The following is a 20,710-nucleotide window of genomic DNA, read 5'->3' as shown; positions in this document are numbered from 1 at the left end:
TAATAGCCTGGTTAGTGGTCAGATGTTCTATATGTGTAACTAATGTGTAAATAGGAAAAATGTCTGAGGTAGAGGGGTCATAATGTCTCTTTTTTTTACTTCTTTATTACACTTCTGAGTTACTAAATCTTGTATGCAAATTCCCATTCTCTATAAAGAAGTGAGAAGGGCTCGTGATGGTGGTTTGTGTTTTGTTGTGTTGGGTTTTTTTTTTCTTTTTCTTTAGAACATCCTGAAAGCAGAAATTTACATCCTTGCCTTCAGGGAATGTAGGAGATAATTTTCATTGATTATCTGTGACAGAAGTAAGATGAGGTAGTATAGTGATTATATTCACCCCTATGTTGATGACTCTTAATTTCATTCCCAGCATAGTCCCCTGGTTCTGAAGGGACTAGTAGCATGAGGGAACAGGTGAATTGAATCATATCCTGAGCTCCACTTATCTTCATTGATCCAAGAAGCAAGTGATTGTCCTCCTGGGAGCTGCTGTGTCTCCTTCTGAGCAGAGAGGGAAGAACACAGGTGTTTGAGGCAGGTGAGGAAACTTGCAACAGGCTGAAGTCTCCGTTACTCTCAGCAACTGCTTTTGCCCCTTTACAGCTTACATGTTCTGAGTAGTCTAGGGATGAATGGAAACTAAAAATGAAAACGTTTGCAGGAATCTGAAGAGACTTATTCATGTAAGAGGGTCAATACAAAACCATCGCATCATGCTGAACTTAAATTCTATTTTCAGTGGGACTTGAAGCAAAAAAGTAACGAGCCAGAATTTCTCACAGCAGGGAACCAGATTTCTGAGCAGTGTAAATTGTCCAAAGGAAAATATGAGATGAATATTACCCCTAATGATTACTTAGCATGATGTCTTCTGTCAGTTTTGGTTTGAAAGTTGTCCTTTGACAAGAACTACCTGACTTCTGTGATGATTTGCTCTACAGTGGAAGGATGCATTCACAGAATCATAGAATCACAGAATTGTTTGAGTTGGAAGGGACCCTTAAAGGTCACCTAGTTCAATTCCACTGCAATGAATAGGGACACCTACAGCTAGATCAGGTTGCTCGGAGCCCCATCCTGCCTGGCCTTGAATGTTTTATAATTTGAAGAGATGGTTCTCACAACCTCTTCTTGCTGCTGCTTTTCTATTTGTATACTGTACTGTTTTCTGGGGAAAATTATTAACTATTTGCAGAGAAAACAGATCACAAACTGCAGACTGTCCAAATTAAAATCAACAGCAATTAGATGCCATTTACCTCTTATTAGATGCTGTTTACCTCTTTTAAAATTATTATCTAAAGTTCCTGGATATCAGAGAAGTAAATATATTGGAAAGGACAGAAGACTGATTTGAAATATTGAAACACCTTTGACATTTTTCATTATGCTAACAAAATATACCAGAGAGACAAGGATAAGGATTAGAGCTTTGGCTTCTAGAAATTAGTTGATTGGTCATTGTGTGGAAAAATAAATATGTTCCTTCAACAGGTCCCTGGCTGTGTCTCCATTAGATTTTACTAGGCAAATTTGTATTTGCTTAATGTATCCATTGGTAGATCTTCCATGAATCCAGCCAGTTAAGTCAATATTGATCTTATAGGATGAAGAACAGTGGTATCAAAAGTCAATGCATATTTTCTCCTCGTAGCTTTGCATTTACGTTAAAAGCTTCCCTGCAATTGGAAATAAGGCCTGGTGGTATCTTCACAGGGTTGGTGTTCCCTGACATTAATGCAGTGACTGAAACTACTGAAAGTCACTGTCCTGCTCCCCAGCAGCCCATAGCTTCTAAATCAGCCTTTTGTTATCAGTATAATGGGGTTGAATACATTTTTAAAAGGTGGTAGCTATTGATTACTTAATGGAAAAAGTTAGTATGGAGAAGTGCTGAAGCAGCCCTATTTCGTACTCTCCAGTGCAATGAGACCATTATCTAGAAGAGTGGAAATCATCCCGTAACCCTTATTAATATTTAATAGGGATGAAGCAACACTGAAGTATTCTACAAAATAGCCCCAGGCTTCTGCCCGTGTAGGATATAAGGTTGTTTCAAGGGTCAAAAAAAGAATAACTGATTTCCCTGTGCTCAGGCTGTTTATAGGTAAGATCAACAATAAACAATGTTTTCCCTCTTGTTCCTTTTAAAGTATTTGCAGCACATCTGCACTTTAATATACAGTTATTCCTACTAGACATCTTCAAGTGATTGAATGCAACAGAAAGGTCAGTGTATGTTTAGAGATCACTGTGTGAGAGAGACGATTTTATACTTCCCCAATATTGCTGTGAATCCCAGCCTCTTGCTTCGTGCTTCAGGGCACATTTGGCTGGGTTGACAAGCCAGTGAAAGGTGTTAATCCTGTCTAATAGAACCATAATCCCTGGGGCTGTGTTTTCATATCATACTATTGAGCTAACCCCCTTGTCACAGGATATTGTTAATCTAGTGAATAGTAAAGTTCTACATGGAAATTTTAGATGAAATTAAGGTGTACAGTCTAAATTGCCCTTTTCAATTTCATGGGGTAAAAACAAACAAACAAACCACGGTGTTTAGCTAGCAGAGATTCCTTGGGAAATTGCAATCAATTAAGAGGAGAGCTGTGTGGTTTTCCTTTTTCTTTTTTCTTTTTTTTTCTCCACTCCAGTGAATAATAAATGCCATTTGTCCAAAAATATTCACAAATCTGGGTCAGCATCTACAAATAACCTTTGGCTTGAAATATTTTCCAGGTCAAATTGGCCCCAGAAATGTTAGTGAAAAAAACAAAACAAACAAACAAACAAACAAAAAAAACCCCTACCATGAAAAAAAGAGATGTAAGGTATTATTTCTTTTTCTCTTAAACTCCAGTGGTTGAAACGTGGACCCAAAATGTGGATCCTCTCCTATTGTGCTCGGTTCTCTGCCCTTGCTATGTTCAAATGGCAACAGTGAGGATTTTTTACTTTCAGCTGTGCTTCAGGGGAGGCAAATTTTTTCCTCTCTAACAGAGACAAAATATTCTCACTTGGCTTCCCATAGCTTTTCTTCATCTTATTGTTTTTCCCCTCTGGTAACTATTTTTAGTTTAAAAGTGACTGTGTGTAAGCGATAAAGAAGCTAATATGGCCAGTAACCCTGTGATTTATGAGCAGGGACAGAATAAGATGGAGTCCTTCCTGGCTGGAAATACCCAGGGGAGGTACGCGTGTGCTCTGCGTTGCCGGTATCATTTGGATGAACTCCTTCCTTAAGACCACAGTTGTGAAGCCTGAATGCCAGCTCATCACCCTGCACGGCATTGGGAGTATGACAGCGTTACCGATGAGTCCCTCAGAGGACTAACTGCTGCCAGAAAAGAGAGTGTCAGGAGGCAGAGCAGCAAACAGCAGCTTGGTGTCTGTGGGCAGAGCTGGCACTCACAGAGCTGCCAGAAGCTGAAATTGTAACTTGCATGTCAGCTCAAAAAGGTCCCTTCCTTACAGGAAAGTCTGAAACCACAGTCTGAAACCACTTAACTAAATCTTTCAAGATACAGTCTGTTTGTGTATTACTGTGTAGTTTTTACCCCTAGAAGGCATTTTGAGTGTTCAGAAATAAACAGAAACAATATTGCATATTATAGGATAGTAAAGCCTCTTCGAGAAATCTGATGCTCTATTAAAAGCTGTTCATTTAGTATGCAAGAGTGAAGAGTTTTAAAAAATGGATTCATTCTAGATTTAGCTTTGACTATTAGTGAAGATGTAAAAACAAGCCATTAAAACACTGTGTAGTTGGTAAATTCTGGCTATTATTAGGGGCACACTTAAATGGACTTCTGACATATCAGCAACAAAAGTGTGTGGCCCGATTATTCTGCTGCTCTCCCACAGCATGTCTTTTGGCCAAAACACATTCCTGCTACTTAGCAGTCCTTGCCAATTCCTGTTGGTAAAGAAGCCTGGACATGCTTCCCAGCCACAACCATAAACTTTAACAATGGTTTCCACCACCATAACCAGCTGTATGGCTCCTCTTGTACTTACGCAAGTAGGGATTTTTTCTGAGCTCACAGACAGCTATCTAACCCAGAGGCTTCTCATAAATATCTGCATATAATTAATATGGAATGGATAAAAAGAACACAAATCGCACCCATTATCTAATTTGTATTTGAAGTAGTATTGTTCCTCTCATTCATTTTTCTGCTTCCAGCAGTAAAGACATAATTCTTTCCCCTGCAGTCACCTCCTAGTTTGTTTCTGCTGGATGTAGCAGCTCATGGTTGACTGACTTAGGAGGAATTTTTAGCAGTGACTTGGAGGTAATATTTAAGTCTTCATAACAGAGCAAATTACCAACAGTGAGTCAAGGTTTGTCTTCTTTTCTTTACAGCGCACCAGTAGTTTTGGAAGCTTTGACCGTTTCAGATATCACTCAGTATCAAAGACAGATGATTCAGCTGAGGTCTGTATCAAACAAAATTTTTCTTTCTTCAGTTCTCTTTCCCCCCCCATGAAGACTGTACAAAAACTTTGGGTAACCACTGCGTGAATTTTACACTGGGAAAACTTTGCTGGTGTACCTAGATCTGTCTGGATGATTGAGTTCTTGCCAAAATGAGCATGAGAATCACTTTTTAACATTGCTGATTCAGTGTGAATATCAGAAGCAACTTTTCAAAAAGGCAAAAGTGCTTTTCAGTCTGGTGTATTCCCAAATTAACCTGGATGCAGCCCACAAATGTGTCGTTTTTGTTTTAATCAACCTGCATAAATCCCCACAATTGTTTGGATGAAAGACAATAAGCAAAAGGAAACAACATTTCCTAGCATAAAATGTATTTTCTTTCTGACATTCACAGTACAGTGGTATGCTGCAAGCTTGTTTTAGTATTCCCCAATAAAATGGCTGTGATTGACTTTTGTCATCTTAATTGCATTGGTGTCCTTAAATTTTTTCTGTCATTCATGTTTTTCTGTGCCAAATTTTATTTTCATGGTATGTTGCATACATTTGTACTTCAAATCAGGTGTCTGAGTTGGAGACTGTAAGTGATATTGGAGATGCAGCACAAACCAAAGCAGCGTATAACGGAAGAAGCTTGGGGAAGAAGATGAGAGCCATTTCCCTTACCATGAAGAAAAAGATGGGTAAAAAGTACATCAAGGCACTCTCTGAGGAGATGGTAATTACAGCTTAAGAATCCTTAATAATACACACAAAATGAAAATGTTATGTGGATTTTACTTTTTTATGCTTCAGGCAGGTATCAATCATGAGACTCCATGAAAACATTGTCACAAGTATTGAATTAAAATAGCTTTTAGTATATAGCTTTCCTTCCCCATGCATGCTCACGTACAAACACATGCACAGATACCATTACAGCATCACATGGTAAGAATCAAGTTAGACAAAGGATTTTTATATCATTGAATTTTGCTTTGTCATCATGGAACATTTGTGTAAGCACAAAAAAAATCTCTTAATATGGAAACAGGGAAATACTGGATGAACTTAGTTGTCAGTCTGATACTCAACCTGTACAAAACATTTCATTAGGAGAATTAATCTTCAAATACAGTTTTGTTTTTTTTTCCAAAGTCCATTTTATAGAGGTCAGCCAGCATCCTACAGCATGACAACTCATTTGACTTATCTGCTTTTTCCTTATTTAATCCAAGTGAAGCTATCTTCATTAAACATAAAAACATTGTCTATTTCACACATATCTTGTGTCTTTCAGTTCTGAATTTTGAAGCACATAAGGAAAAATGAAATGTCCCTAAAAAATCTAGCTGATCTGTGTCCTATCTCATACATGTGTCAACATCAAATAACAAGGGAAAGCAAGCAAAAAACTTCAGAAATTGAAAAATACAAAGTGTTGAACAGGATATTGTTAGGCAGTTTTAGAGGTCAAAGACAAGGGTTCGCAATTCATTTGCTTAGTTGTTGGTTTTTTTTGTTTGTTTGTTTTCTAAAATTCTGCAGGGTGCAGCGCATGAATTTTATAGTATAGAAAAGAAAAATTAGAATTGTGACATTTAACTTGTGGGCATTTACAGCAACTATTCACATGACAGGAATTCAATGAATTGTATGGCCGGACACACATCTACTGTGATCTTCATTCCTGCAGTAGACGGTGGCAATCAATACTGGTCCACTGATTAATCGATGGCTTGTGCCGATGATTGGTGTAACAAACACTGCCCTTGCTGAAAAACATTAGTCTTTCATTTTAGTGCTATGCCTTGTATGTACCTGCACCTGTCTCTTCTTCATACCTGCTTGACTCCATGCAAAAGGACTCCATCAGTGAACTGATGAATGTTTAACATGTTTCGAGTATGATGTAACATTTTAAGTACTGCATGATCTTTCAGTTGCGTGAAGATATTACGGATGTTGACAATGTGATGCAATCTGCTAAAGCACGTCCTACTTTTGAAAGCTCATTATTATTTCACTTAGCTGTTACATCATCCCTAACTCAGCTGCGATTGAAAAACAGACCTTCTTGTTTTAAATTCCTTAAGTGTATAAGCTGTGATTTCTGAAGCGTGATTTAATGTTACGAACTCCGGGGACCAATTTCATACATCATTAGATTTTGTAAGAGAAACACGCATCTGTTAATTCTGGAATGCCCTGGGTTTTGAGGCAAGTGTATAGGTTGAGCAAGGTAGGGAGCATGGTGCAAACACTGATGCTGTATGTGCGTGCAGACTGTCTCTGAAATGCCCTTGCTCAGGTGCCAGCACACCTCTAAGTGCGCACGATTTTCAGAAGTTCCACGCAATCCATAGATGTCTCAGCTTGCCCTTCATTATGAGCTTGCAGAATTAATCTTTATACTTCTTCTTCAGAGACAATTAGAAAAACCATCTTATCTGTCTACCTGTAAATTACTCATTATAAGCCTTTGTGCTGCTGTCATATACTGCATCTGCTGAGATGGAGAATTGCTTGAACAGAAATGAAATTGAATGGGGTAGAGAAGAGACAAGTGCTGGTACTGGGCATCCTTGATTCTGGATAGATCAGTACTGGATAGATATCCAGACATCAACTTCTTAATAAAATGGTTCTTAATAAAACGTAATGATGATTAAATCCTCAAGTGCAGTGACGATTGAAAAGTAAAATAAAATTTTCTAAAATACATCTCTTGGTGGTTAACAACTGATTCTTTTTGTTAAAGAATGAAGAAGGAAAAGATGACAGTGATCCTGGTGGTGGAATACACACTGAGAAGGTCTCCCTGAAAGCCAGTGACTCTATGGAAAGTCTCTATAGTCTGAACAGTGGCCAGAGCTCATCCAGTAAGTACAAGATATCCAGACTTCTTAGTCAGTCACAGTTTCAATATGGTTATTTATGAATTCTGAGATATAAGAGCCAGTGATTAAAAATGTGATACTAGTGCACTCTTCAGTCTGGCAGACAAAAGTATAATCTGATCAAATGGGTAAGGAAGAAATTCCTGAAATAAACTGAGTGTTTTTAAGAATGGAGATATTATTATTATTATTATTTTTTTTTTTAATTACATGGAATATATTATAGGGAATGATACAGGTATGTATGCCAGGAATGTTTTTGAGGGCTAGCACTGCTGGAGTGCTGGCACCCACAGAGTTACAAATCCTGAGTGTAGCCACAGAAGCATTTTCTCTAACAGTAGCGTCTACGAGTTCATTCTTCACTCTGAAGATGTGAGACAGACAGTGTGAGAAATAGTCTGAGTTGAAGAGTGATGAGAGCCTGAGCTGGTGGCTTCAGATCATGATGTTGACACAATCTGCTTCTCTGCAAATCCACTAAATCCTGTGCCCCAACAGAGCTGTTGGAACTTCTGATGAGAAGTGGAGTTCACCTCCACCAGTCTATCCATTGCTCAAATGTGGACAGTCATTGGGCAGCAAGTTACAGCAGTCCATGGTGACATTGCTATGCCATCGCTGCAGGCTTCACGTGAGCCCTGAGTTGCAGTCCCAACCATTTGCACTTAGTCTTTTATCTGGCCCTGAGACAGAGCTGTACACTTAAGCAATCACTTCAGACAAAACCATTTTTATGATCATTTTATATGATGTGATTTGTGAAAATTGTATATGAGAGTTTACTTCCAACACACTGCTGCTCTTATCTAAAAACATATTTGGATGGGATATTGCAGAGCTTGCTCAAATTTGCTTGAATTACTATGCTGATATTTTATTGCTCAACTTGGATAAAATGACGGGCAGAAATGTTGATAAGATTAAAATTTTCCTCTGCAATGCAGGTTCCTTTGGTGCTTTAGCTCACTCTGTAGTGAAATAAAATAACTTCTACACTACTTGTTTTCATTCCTCTCAATAAACAGGAGAAGTTCAGCAGAATTAATTCCCTAAATTGCAAATTTAGAGTACATGATATTTATCTGCAGAGTGATATTTTTAAAAGTCTGTGTGTGTAAAATGTGTAATCTATTAGTATCATCACCAGAAAAAGATTATTGGATGGAAGATGTTAATGAATGATCTCCAACTAGTCTCTTACAGTATGGTTTTTTGCATGTATTTTGCCTGGAATGTGTCAAAACCATGTGAAGTATGTTCTTTTTAATTCTGTGCCTTTAAAAACCTCCCTCTCTGCTGCCATACAGAATGGAATGTCTGCACAGTTAGTGCAGGAGATCTCAATTTCCACTTGAATCTCTTTAAGGTGGGGTGACCAGCTGCTCTGATGGAACAAGCAACAGGGATAGCCTCCGGTTTGATGATGAAGTCCCTTACAGTGGGCCATTCTGCGGCCGAGCCAAAGTGCACACTGACTTCACACCAAGTCCTTATGACACGGACTCTCTGAAAATTAAGGTAAGACAACCATCAGGATTTCTCCTTTTCTGGTGAGAACATCGGAGATGCAGGTTTTATGTCTGAGAACACGTTAACAAAAACATTTTTAACTGGTAAACACATGTACCACTCTAAAAGCAGAACAGATCTGCTTCTGCTTAGCTTCTATAATGACTGAGTGCTGACTGCACGTTTTTAAGGCATAGGTTCAGCAGGCACCCCCTCACCATGGCTTTCCTTGGGTAAAATTCATGTTGCTCCCTACACACTAGGAGATCTGGAGGAAGAAAAACATGAGTCTCACGGGATGTGAAGTTTCTTCCCCAGCTAGGACGTCTCAAAATCGTGGTGGTACTCATTGATTTTAATGCAAACAGCCCATCTTTCCACTAGGCCTTCATTTAAGCATACTTTTGAATTATGGATTTTCTCTGGCTCTTATATCATGGCAGAGGTGTCCAGAATGAGGGAGTGAGAAAAAGGAGATCCAGATACATGAACAGTACTAAGAAGATCCAGCTTTTTTCTTCTTCATCCGTGCACAGATACGATCAGTAATATTATTGTTCAAACTGTGCACAGCTATGTAATCTGAACAACTTTCTTTTCTCTCTGTAAACACCTTCCTGCCAAGACTGCATCCACACTTCAACATCTTTTTCTCTTCTTCATAGCCTCTTCTCATCCAGATCCTCATTCATATCTCACTGCAGTCTTCTTTTCCTCTCAGGCCTATATTACAACAATTGCTCAGTGAATAATTGCAGTTTTCACCACATGCCCTCCACTTCCACACATGCCCATGGCCTTTCTTTCAGGACAATCCAATTCCCACATCTTGGTGTGAACACTTTTAGGAACAAGCCTTTCTTAAGTTGCCATATTGTTACTCATCTTTTTCCCTTGCCTTTTTGAGTGCATGAACAAACTTGGAGAACTGAAGCTTTTAGGTCTGTCTGCTGAGGTATTTTCCTTATTTTCTCACTCATTTTCAGTCCTTTGGGAAGCATTCTCATGAAGATATTAAGATATTTAGAGAGTTAAATGTTCTTTATTGCCTTTGAGAAAAGTAGCTGGTGTTTCTTACCAAAAAATGGGTAAGAGTCCATCTTTCATCTACTTCAGCTATTAGTTTTAGAAGATCCCTGGGACAGTGGATATTAAGATAATTGCATAAGTGGATTAGGGTAAAAGAACTAGGTGAGTAACTGCGTAAAGCATTTGGAAAGTGACCTCACTGTGCTCCCCTGCTTTTTGCCAAAGCTATGCCCATTATTGATGGCAAAAGTTGCTTTCTGGATGCAATGCTATGCCTTTTCAGGAACAAAGTGGAGCACAAAAGGTTGAAAGGTGTTGCTTATGCTCTCTTCTCCTTCACAGAGCTCTGGAGATAAGGACTAGCTCTATTTCCTGTAACACTTTGCTGGGATTTTATAAAAGCAAAAAAACCGCATGCAGATAATTTTAAAAAGCTACTTCACAATGCCTAGTTAAGATTCTGTGCTGCCTGTGTGCATTTTGGTCTACAGAGGAAATGTCACATAAACCAGGAGTTAAGCAGTGGTGTGTTTATTTCTGTTGTTCTAGAAAGGAGACATTATAGATATCATCTGTAAAACGCCCATGGGGATATGGACAGGCATGCTGAACAACAAAGTAGGAAACTTTAAGTTCATTTATGTGGATATTATTATGGAAGAGGAAACTGCACCCAGGAAGATAAAACCGCATAGAGGAAGCAAAAGGAACAAGCCTAAAACACTGCAAGAACTCTTGGAACGTGTCCATCTGCAGGTCAGCAAACATTGCCCTCTTGTATCTGAAATCTTTAATTTCTGTGCGCTTGGGTTGGATGTAATTTACAGGCAGAAGTAGAATGGGAATGGCGGATTTCAGCAGTTTTTCAGGCAGCCATGCAAAGAAGCTTTGTCTCTGACATGTGGCATATATAACTACATTTTATCACAAGATTTTGTGAAGCTAAAATACTCCACGCAGAGAGACACAATGATGACTTGCTAAATCATCATTAACTTGCCTGTGACTGTGTGCCTTAGGGCAGGAGACGTGTGACTATGTGGAAATCTTGGGCAGAACTGCAGTGCAACTCAGCTGCTAATGTTTAGAATTTAAGTTTCCAATTTTGCATGAACTGTGGGAGCAGTAGGTTTTTTTTTTGCACTATGCTTTGGTTGCGCCTTTCTCCCTCAGTGGCTCCCTAGGTCCAGACCGTATCTTGATCCAATCTGCTGCCAGGCTCTGGTAGATAACTCAGATGCAGGTGAAGGATGGCCAAGAGGATCTCAAGACCTCTCTGCCTCTGTCCTCTCACTCTCAATCTCTAATTTTGTTCGAAAGACATTTTCAACTGGCTGAAAAGTAGAGCCCATTTCAACCTGATGAAGAGGAAAAGAAAAATTGTGCCTATTCGTCTACTAAACATAGTGCTTGTTTAAGTGATGGATTTGCTCATTTCTTTTTGTAGGAATACACCTCAACTCTCTTGCTAAATGGCTATGAAACTCTTGAGGATTTAAAAGATCTACACGAGAGTCACCTGATTGAATTGAATATTTCAAACCCAGAGGACAGGGCAAGATTGTTATCAGCCATTGAAAATCTACAGGACAATGACAGTAAGTGTTTAAGCATTAAGAGTCATGTGCCCATTTTATCTGAAGAAAGACAAAGAAATAGTGATTCTCACATTGATCTATTTAATGATTTTTCTTTTAAATGTGAAAAATCGAGTTGAATAGTTTCCTTATTTGTCCTGATGGATAACTACATCTCTTCTAGATATATACATGATTGCTATCCTAGTAACACATAAATGATTTAAGATTTTCCATAGGTCCTAATCTAAAGGTTGACAGCAACTGCTGCTTGAAAGCAATTCTTTTTCTAATGGGGAAACCCAAACCAAGAGAGGTTAAATGATTTCCCCAAAGTCAAAAGATCTCTGCAACTGCAGAAAATCAAACTTTCCAAACTCTGAGTTTAGTACTTAACAAGAATAAGTACAATAAAGAATTTATGACAATGGCTCGAAACTTCAGCTTAACTAGATACTCAGCCAAAAAAGATGTTTTCTTAATCTTTGTGCATACTCACCTCCATCATGAGCAGTTCTTTTATCCTATGTTCTTCTCAACTGAGAAGCATCTGAAAGAGGAAAAAAGGATATCTTTCCTTCCTGGGATGTTTTAATATTAGTTCTTGTTTACTGCTTGGTTTTTCTGTCCTCAGTATTGGTGGCTTTCCATTTCTCACTCCAGAACATGTGCAATACATGTGTACATACCTGAAGACACAGATATATTCAAATTCTTCTGTACATTAATCTTTCTGAATTTCTAAGAATACTTCTGGCTGCCTCATCCATTCAACTTCCCTCATAGATTTTCTCTAATTTTCTTGGTTTCTTTGCTGACCATGTTTTTCATTCTACATTGAGGTCTTTCTGTTCCCCATTTCTACGTCATATTTCAGCATCCACAGAAATATAAGTTTATTGAAAAAACATTTGAGAAGCATTTAAATGGTGTTCTTTGCCCAGCAGGATCAGTACTACTTTCTGGTCTATAGCTTTGTGAGACGTGTGGCTAGAAGAGAACTCTTGAAGGTCTGTCTACATAGAGGCTTTGATAGAATGAATGTGAGAAAGAAAAGGTTAAATTTCCCAAGTATTGTGTTGCAGAGGTTGAGCTGGAAATCATGTAAAAATACATTAATTTCCTTAGTTTGCCCTTGAATAGTATGTACTTCTTGTTAGTTGCAGCTTTACCACATTTTCTGCACCTTTTACTGCAGGTGTTTCTATATCAGTGTTTAACAAGAAGAATTACAGAAAAATGCTCATTTGTGAATTTACACAGTTCTGGATCAGTGTGAAAAACAAAAACAAAACATATGATTTTTAACAGACAACCAAAGTGTTAAACTATTCTGGGACTCTCAGGATGTGGTTTACTATTTATACTCCCTGTAGAGCAAAAAGTATTGCAAGCAGGCACGTTGCATTTTTAAAAGATGACACCAAAGTTTTCCTCTTTTGAAAATGTCTTAACCATTTAATATTCTACATACAGTCATGCAAGGAGCACATTTTAGAACGTCCTTATGTATCCTGTACATTGAACGTTAGCAAATTTACCTTAGTTATCAAAATAGAGTTCTTACAAATTGGGAGCATGGGATTAAGTCACTTTTCTCCAGCAAGCAAACAAACAACAACAACAATCAACAGCTTGCTCTAAAAAAAGAAGATATTAAAGACTAAAGTTGATGGAAGCCATCTGTCAGGTAGTTATAATGAAAGATGGAGAGTCAAGATGATCTTGGGCAAAAGCTCAGCATGTGTCTGACCTTGTCCAAATCATTTGACCTCTTTGTGCTTCTGTCAGTCCAATTGGAAAATTGAGTTGAAAGAGCTGAGTGTTACTGTGAAAGTGAATTCTGCATCTGAACTGAACTTTCCTAGGTCAATATTTTTTTTCCTAAATGGGCATGACTGAGTCCAGCATAAATGATTTCTTAATTAAAATTGATTTTCTGCACTGCTTAGAAGTGAGCAGCATAATTACCCACAGCTACAAGGTAATCTGTTTACTGGCCTAGAGTGTTCTGGATAGAAGTTCTGCACTTTTCCAGGCAAAAGTTGATTTTTCTAATGAGCTTTGTTTAAGAAAATAATAATAATTCTAAGGTCATCATAGATCATAAGATCATATGATCTATGACCTTAGAATTATTATTACTATCCTAATCCCATCTTACTCACAGAGCTTGGAACAGTTCCATGTCTTTGGACTGTATCTATGCTTCCATGAAGCATGTGTTTAATTCATGGATGGAATCTCATCCATGAAGGTACACTCCAGATTTGAAATGCAAGGTTTATGAGTTTTTGTGACTCTATTACTATTCATGAAGGCTAAGTATGGAGGAATGTAGCCTCATTTTTCCTGATTCTATTATAAATGTAATCAAACATGATTTAGTATTTCTTCAATGCAATACCTGATGTAGTGAAAATAGACAGTTGTTTTTACAGGCCTATTCATTTTTTTTCCTTTTTTGTCTTTTTTTTATTTTTCTTGACATTTATTGTATGTTATACTAAGTAGTTTCCTTATGTTGTATGCTTGGAACTGTAGAATTCATATTGCAGAATAAAGTTACTGTGTTTTCCAGCAACAGTACTTGCACAAATAGTTTCCATATTATGTGCTTCTTAAGACTGTTCAAAACACACTATTCTGGGCAGTAAGAATTTTTCATCTTACATTTGGTTTAGATCCAAATGAATTTGAGAGTAATAAATTTGCTCACCTCACAACAGGAGTTAAAAACTGACTTTTATTTAGAAAATGCTACTACTCTGTTTTTAAAACAGTTTTTTTCTTCTGATACTGCACTGCCTGCTTTTTACCTTTCCTATGAGACAAGAACCAAATTTACCATCTTCAAGTATGTCATATAGCAAGATTACTGTAAAACTGCAAGGTCTTTTGAGCTTCTCTTGACCTTCCCCCACCCCCACAGATCTCTTTTTAGATCTGCCATAAGTTGATCAGACCTTATATATTTGGCACAAAGTGGTTGGCTTCCATGAATTCATGTCTGGAGAAGAAAAAAAAAAGTTCTTTTTCATAAAGTATTTCTTAATAGCTTTTCATTCTTCTCCCAGATGGCTTCTAGACAGGAGATGGATGTCTGTGCTTTTGTAGGATGCTATTTTTAAAGTGAAGCAGTTGCTGAATGGTTAATGAATAAAGTAATAAAAGAAGTTTGCAACTTTTTCTTTTCTTGACTGCTTCCCGAGACGCACATTTTTGTGTGTGTAAAATAGACTTGATTCCTTTGGATATATACATACTGTTCATATATAGAAAGAAAAAAAAAGATATGTACATGCAATCTTGGAGATAATTATTTTACTCTTATCTCCCCAAATCCACCTCCATATTGTCCTTTTCAATTTTAAGTCTCTGATCCAGATCCCGCTGCCAGTGTCATATAAGAATTGTTTCTTATTTATTGTATTTGAACAGCAAGTTAGCTGGTAACACAACATTCAGTTCTCAGCTGCTTTCCTTACATGAAGACCTTAGATTTTCCCAGGAGAAGCAGCCTTGTATGAATATTAGTGTTTTTCACCTTTTTCCAGACACGTCTGTTTGATTCCTGAATTTAGAGGAAAAGAAGCTTCTCACCTCTGTTTTCACCATAGGCTCTCCCCTCATATCAGTTCAGTATCCCTCCCACTTGTACTCTGAATGCTGCAGAATCTTTGCCAGTGAGAAGAGAAGGGCCAACTGATGCCAGAGCAACCCCTGCTACTGAAAGCAGGGAATCATCATAAATCACAAAGTCATAGAGTAGCCTGTTGGAAGGAGCCCCCAAAAGTCATAAAATCCAACTCCTGGATGTGACACTGACTCACGAGGTGGTTCTTTTCACCTTGTTTGTCCGTAATTACCCACCAAAGGTTAATTCCCTTGATTCTCTGAAGTATTGCATGTGTATACAGTCCCGCTTCACATTTCCGTCCTTCAGGTACACTTACTACTTTAAAACGATCCTTTCTGAGTTTGGTGCTTTATTAGTTTTTGTTTCATCCTAACATCGAGTGGTCTCAGTGTCACAGGCTTTGCAGGTTGGTATGTGTTCTTCATATCTCACTAGGAGGTCTAACTTCTGCCTTAATGAAATGTATCATTCTAGTTATTCTGTTGTGCTGCCCAATAGGTCACTACTGCACCATCCAGGAAGGCAACTCAACCTGAAGTATCGTGCTCATAGCCCTTTTCACCTTCTGGGCTAAGCTCATAAATGCAAACTCTCAGAGGGCATGGCCATGAAATACAGCTTAATGCAGGCTGACCTTCTTATTTCTCCAAGACAAAATCTAAGCCTCCCACCACTCATCTGGTTTAAACTGACATAATAATGGCACTGGAGTTAGTGTGACCTCAATATATTCTTGAGCAGCATTGACTTCTAAGCTTAAAGTGCTTTCAGAACCAGGACTCTAACCTGATTTTAAGAAGTGGGAAAAGCTGATGAAGGAAAAGGGAAATTGTTGTCATACACTGCTGTGCCACTGGATAGTAGATGTTAATTTCCAAAATCTTAATAGCAAGGAAGATACACATGTGTCACGTGTTCATTATCAAGTCTAGAGCCCTAACATTTTTTTCACGAGTCTGCATATAATCCTGCAGTCAGAAGCAGTATTAGAAAATACGTATCAAAATGATGCATATTTTGGACACTTTTGTAAAATATCATTGATAACAGTGACTGAAAGCTACTTATCTTCTATGAAACTGCTTTACTGTAGAAAAATACCAGGGCTTCCATTTGTTGATAAGGTAGTGGTTTCTGATGATTCTGCAGCTTTTAACGGCAGTTTAATTTTATCAATTCCCGTTTCCTGTGCATTATATCTTTTTTCTGATGTCCAAATGATTAAGACAGTAAACTTACCTTTACTAGCGTGGGACTTGAGCACGTATTTGCTAGGGAAAGGAGTTAAATAGAACTGAATGTAGAAGCCAAAAGCAGCTGTTTTTCTCAGAACACCTAAAGCTGTATGCTACACATATTTATAACACTCAGTATCCTTTTTAGTTGTTTAGCAGTTGCTATGCTATATTTAAGTCCAGTCATTAAAAGAATGAAAAGCCAAGAAAAAAGCTGAAGAGTGATTTCAGTCCTTTCTTCTGAAATATGTTCTTTTTCTTCAACATTTTCTGTGTGTGATGAAAAGCAAAAATACAACATTTTCACTTTCTCAAACACCTGAACATTTTTGGTTTTCAGTTTTTGATGTTAAAAAAAAATCTGATAGTATTTTGGGAGGAGACAGAAGTTTTACATGCCTGCATGTTTCTTAAATGTACATTCTCCTGAATATTATTTAAACTTAGATTTTAAAAAATCTAAGTTCCATATGAAGCCTCTGTCTTTTTCCCTGGACCGCAGAAGGAAAAGCATTGCTAAAAAATAAGACAGAATCTGTTCTTCATGTAGGAAACTACTTAGATGACTGCAGCTCCTTGCAGGCTACTAATATACTGACAGCAGCAGACGAGTTACTTGGTCTTCTTTTCCACTGCGAAACAAACAAAGTGAATGGAGATTCCACTTTGACCTTGAAAATGTAAACAGGATTAACTCTTTTTAGGTCACTGCTTTCCAGGGCAGCAGATGATGCCCCAGAAGCTGATAAAAGTCCTAGCAAGCAGCATTAGGGCTGATCGGGGATTACAGCAGGGGGAAGGGGAGCCCTGCCTGCAGCCACCACCTGAGCTCTGTCAGCCCACGGTGACCGCGGCCTGGGACCTATTGGCAATGGTGGAATGGGAGCAAGGGGCTAATGACACAGTTTAGAAGGGCTTTAGTGGGGCATCTGCTGTTGTTTGTGCTAAACTGTTGGTGTTGCTACTAATAGCAGCAGTAATACCTTCAGTGGTGTAATTCATTTTGTAATTCTTTTCTGACTTAAATCAGAAATCGGCCGGGGCCTATCTCATCACGTATTTTCCCTACAAAGATAGGTAGCATTTGATGTGGTGGGCTACGGTCCCTACGGGGAGAAGGAGATCAAATAGTTACAGACATCTATTGAATTTGCTGAAATGTGTACTTGTACGTGCAAGTGCAATTAACCATTAATTTATGTGGGGAGAAAGTAGGACTTTTATTCCTTGGAAAATATTTAAAGCAATCAGAAATCATTTTTTAAAATACATAAGGCTATGCTGTAACCTCAGACTTAATGCAAAAATGACTACATTGAGACTTTGGATTCACTTCTTCAAAATTTGGATTAGTTTATTAACTTAATTAGGTAATTAAAATGTAGAAAATATTAAATAGAATTGATAAGTCCTAACAAATCTACCAGAGTGGGTTCATGAGGACCTGCAAGTGTTCTCAAATATATCAGAATGCCTTGTAAAATGATTTCTCTGGGATCTCATGGACACGACAAAGAAAGGCCCCATCTATTCCATTTCAACATTTTTGGAGCAGGTTTTAATTTTTTTTAATTTCTAATTTGTTCTTAATTACGTAATATTTAAAACAAACAAATCACAGTGAAAACCCTTCTCATGTTATAATTACTAACAGTTTAAACGAATGTTTAGACACTTTCCTTTCAGAAATGTAATAATTTTAGGCTGTTATCCTGGAAATGAACTAGATTTAGATTTTCAGGAGGGATAAATTCCTTCCTCAGCTAGGACTTCCATACTGCCTGCACTTGAATTGAAACAACTTAAATTTGACCAAAGATTCAAAACTAACTGCATAGCCATGAAGGAACAAGTTGGCTGAAATAAAAGACCTTTTTTTTTTTTTCCCCCAAATAAAAAAGGTACCATTTTCTTGAGGCTTGAAATCTGAGGTGAAGCAATCTATTCCTGTATTACCTGGTTCTCTTTCTTTGATTGGAAAGTAAGACACAGCTTGAAATAAAAACACAGTTACAGGAGAGCCATAGGGAATGAAAGAGAATGGGAGAGAGAGATGTAACATTTTATAGCTTGTTTTCTGAAGAAATTTACTGTGACTGAACATCACGTGTTTTACAGAAGATATGAGCGTGAATTTTAACCACGAGATACATTTGATACATGACATACAGGGATATCCTGCCCACAAAATGCCGGCTCACTGAGCTCTTCCTGAGGAGCAGATTGTTGTGTCTCAGCAGATTAGACATGCAGCAGTTAAACAAGGACAAATTATTTGCACGTTTATCTGCTTCTACTTAGTTTTGGGACAGTGTTCAAAAAACATGCAGCAAGAATTAAGTATCTTGGATTTCTCTGAGGACTTTGTGTTTTGGAAAATATCTTTTTGGACACCAAAAACGAAATTTCTAGGAAGTTCCTATCAGCCATCCATTCCCATTGAGAAGTCAAGTGCTTTTGAAGATCCAATTGCCACACACCTTCAGACTGTGCATGGTGACTGGCGCACCTGGGCACAGCCTGAAGGATGCGGGCAAAGCCTCAGGCATTCACATCTGAGCAGCATAGCACAGGATCAAAGTCAACCTCAACAGCAACTCAGGTGCTTGTGTCATCACATTTTTAGTTCTTTAATGCTGTTTTCTGTTTCCAGTAGACAGAAGATATTGATCTAGTGTGTGTATACTACTAACTCTGTTTCTATGGTTCTTCAAGATCAGCCACACTGCTGTCTCAAACTGTTTTACAGGATACTTATTCTGACGCTGCTTTCTTTCTTATTTTGTTCTTTCCAGATGAACAAGAGCAGATAAGCGAGGGTGGTCAGGAGACACGGAGCTTAAGCCCTCAGCACAGTTTTGACAAATCACAGTTAAATGACTGCCCAAGAGATTCCGGCTGTTACATCTCATCAGAAAATTCAGATAATGGTAAAGAAGAAGTAGACCCAGAAACCCTGTCTGACATGGTGCAGTCAATAACAATCACTGAGTCAAACTGATTCTGTTAAGCAGTTTCTGCAGATGCTCAGAAAAGACAATCAGATAAGTGAAGTTGATTTGCTGGTACAGAAGCAGAACACAAAATATTTCTCAACACTGAAAATCTACTTCTGTCTGATATATAATGCTCTAGACTGCTTAATATGCGGACATTTGAGAACTAAATCTTAGCTGATAATAACAGTATCTCATGCTTTTCAATGAATCCACCGACATTTCACTGAAAAAGTTCATGCATATATATTTATATATATTTGTACAGCAAATGCATTTTGTATAATGATAGGGAATTGTTTTGGATAGCGATACATTGTCTAAATATCAAGCTGTGGAACTCTCCAAAATGTAAATACTGTATATATTTATTTTTAAAAGACTGATTAATCGTATTGTCTCTTTTTTCAGATGGGTTTTGCTGAGATTTGTACAGAAAATATTTGCATTGATGTACCATCATAATAAAAAACTGGATGCATTCACATCCTACTTTGAAAAGTACTAACCTAATTCCTGTTAGTATTAAAGCCTTTTAATGCTATTCTTCTCCAAAATGGTCTCTGAAGGGGCTGTCTTACATTTTATCCTGGATGAACAAAAGCACTGTCGTGTCAGTCTGAATCAAGCTCTTTGTGTTTGTCATCTTCTAGAGAGTGTAGCCATCTGAATTCCTCACGCGCTGCCAATTTGTATATTGTAATTTTCACAACTGTTCTCATTTCTTTCCAAGCATTCTGAAGACAATGCAAGCTCGGAACAACAAAAAACAAACAAACAAACACAGTGGTTTCAATGCTATGCTTTTGTTATTGTTTTTTTGTGTAACTCTTGCCTTTTGTGTGTGATGTCAAGCTTGTTCACTGGGTATTTTTGTTTGTGTACAGAACGCAGAAGCTAACGTGGTTATCATGCACTGTTGTCTTTTATATGGGATTTAATTGTCATCTCCCACGATATTTTGCACTGGAATACACATTACATCCGCCTGTCTTCTTCCTTCAAAAATAAACAAAATCATACATTTGAGCCCTTTAAAAACTGCTTGATTTTTAATGTGGTCATTACATTTTAAAGATTTCTCTGTTCTAACACCAGCACAGTAAATGGCAAATCCACTGAGCATTTTTATCATGTAATCATCTTGGTATCAAATCAATACAGAAACTTCCTGCTCACCAATTAGTCACACCATTTTCATAATTTAAAGCATTTTGCATTCATGCTAAAAAGTTTCCACAGACTCCTGACAATTTAAATCACTTTCACAAGAGATGAAACACGGAAAGTTCCACCCCAGAAGAGTACTTCTAAAGAAACTGTAAACAAGTGGAAAATTCTTATCCTTTTTTTTCCCCATGGGCAATGCTTTCTGCAGTTTCCTGACTCCTCACAAGGGTA

The 20,710-nt window shown here is 37.8% G+C and overlaps 1 protein-coding gene across 3 annotated transcripts in view; it reads left to right on the top strand.

Moving 5' to 3' along the window:
- LOC122155904 (SAM domain-containing protein SAMSN-1-like) overlaps positions 1-20,350 on the top strand; it is a 193,033-nt gene extending 172,683 nt beyond the window's left edge. For all 3 annotated transcript variants that reach the window (XM_042810248.1, XM_042810246.1, XM_042810249.1), the window contains 7 exons: positions 4,367-4,438; positions 5,004-5,159; positions 7,182-7,302; positions 8,690-8,841; positions 10,411-10,617; positions 11,309-11,459; positions 19,109-20,350. In XM_042810248.1, coding sequence (XP_042666182.1) covers positions 4,367-4,438; positions 5,004-5,159; positions 7,182-7,302; positions 8,690-8,841; positions 10,411-10,617; positions 11,309-11,459; positions 19,109-19,314 — 1,065 coding nt within the window. In that variant the 3' untranslated portion in view covers positions 19,315-20,350. The remainder of the gene's footprint in view (positions 1-4,366; positions 4,439-5,003; positions 5,160-7,181; positions 7,303-8,689; positions 8,842-10,410; positions 10,618-11,308; positions 11,460-19,108) is intronic.
- Positions 20,351-20,710: the final 360 nt, after the last annotated feature.

Source organism: Centrocercus urophasianus, unplaced genomic scaffold, assembly GCF_019232065.1.
Source record: "Centrocercus urophasianus isolate 14NV4802_14NV808 unplaced genomic scaffold, USGS_Curo_1.0 seq_12, whole genome shotgun sequence".
NCBI lineage: Eukaryota > Metazoa > Chordata > Aves > Galliformes > Phasianidae > Centrocercus > Centrocercus urophasianus.
Note: the sequence above shows the minus strand (reverse complement) of the source record. Positions and strands in the feature narration are given on the sequence as shown.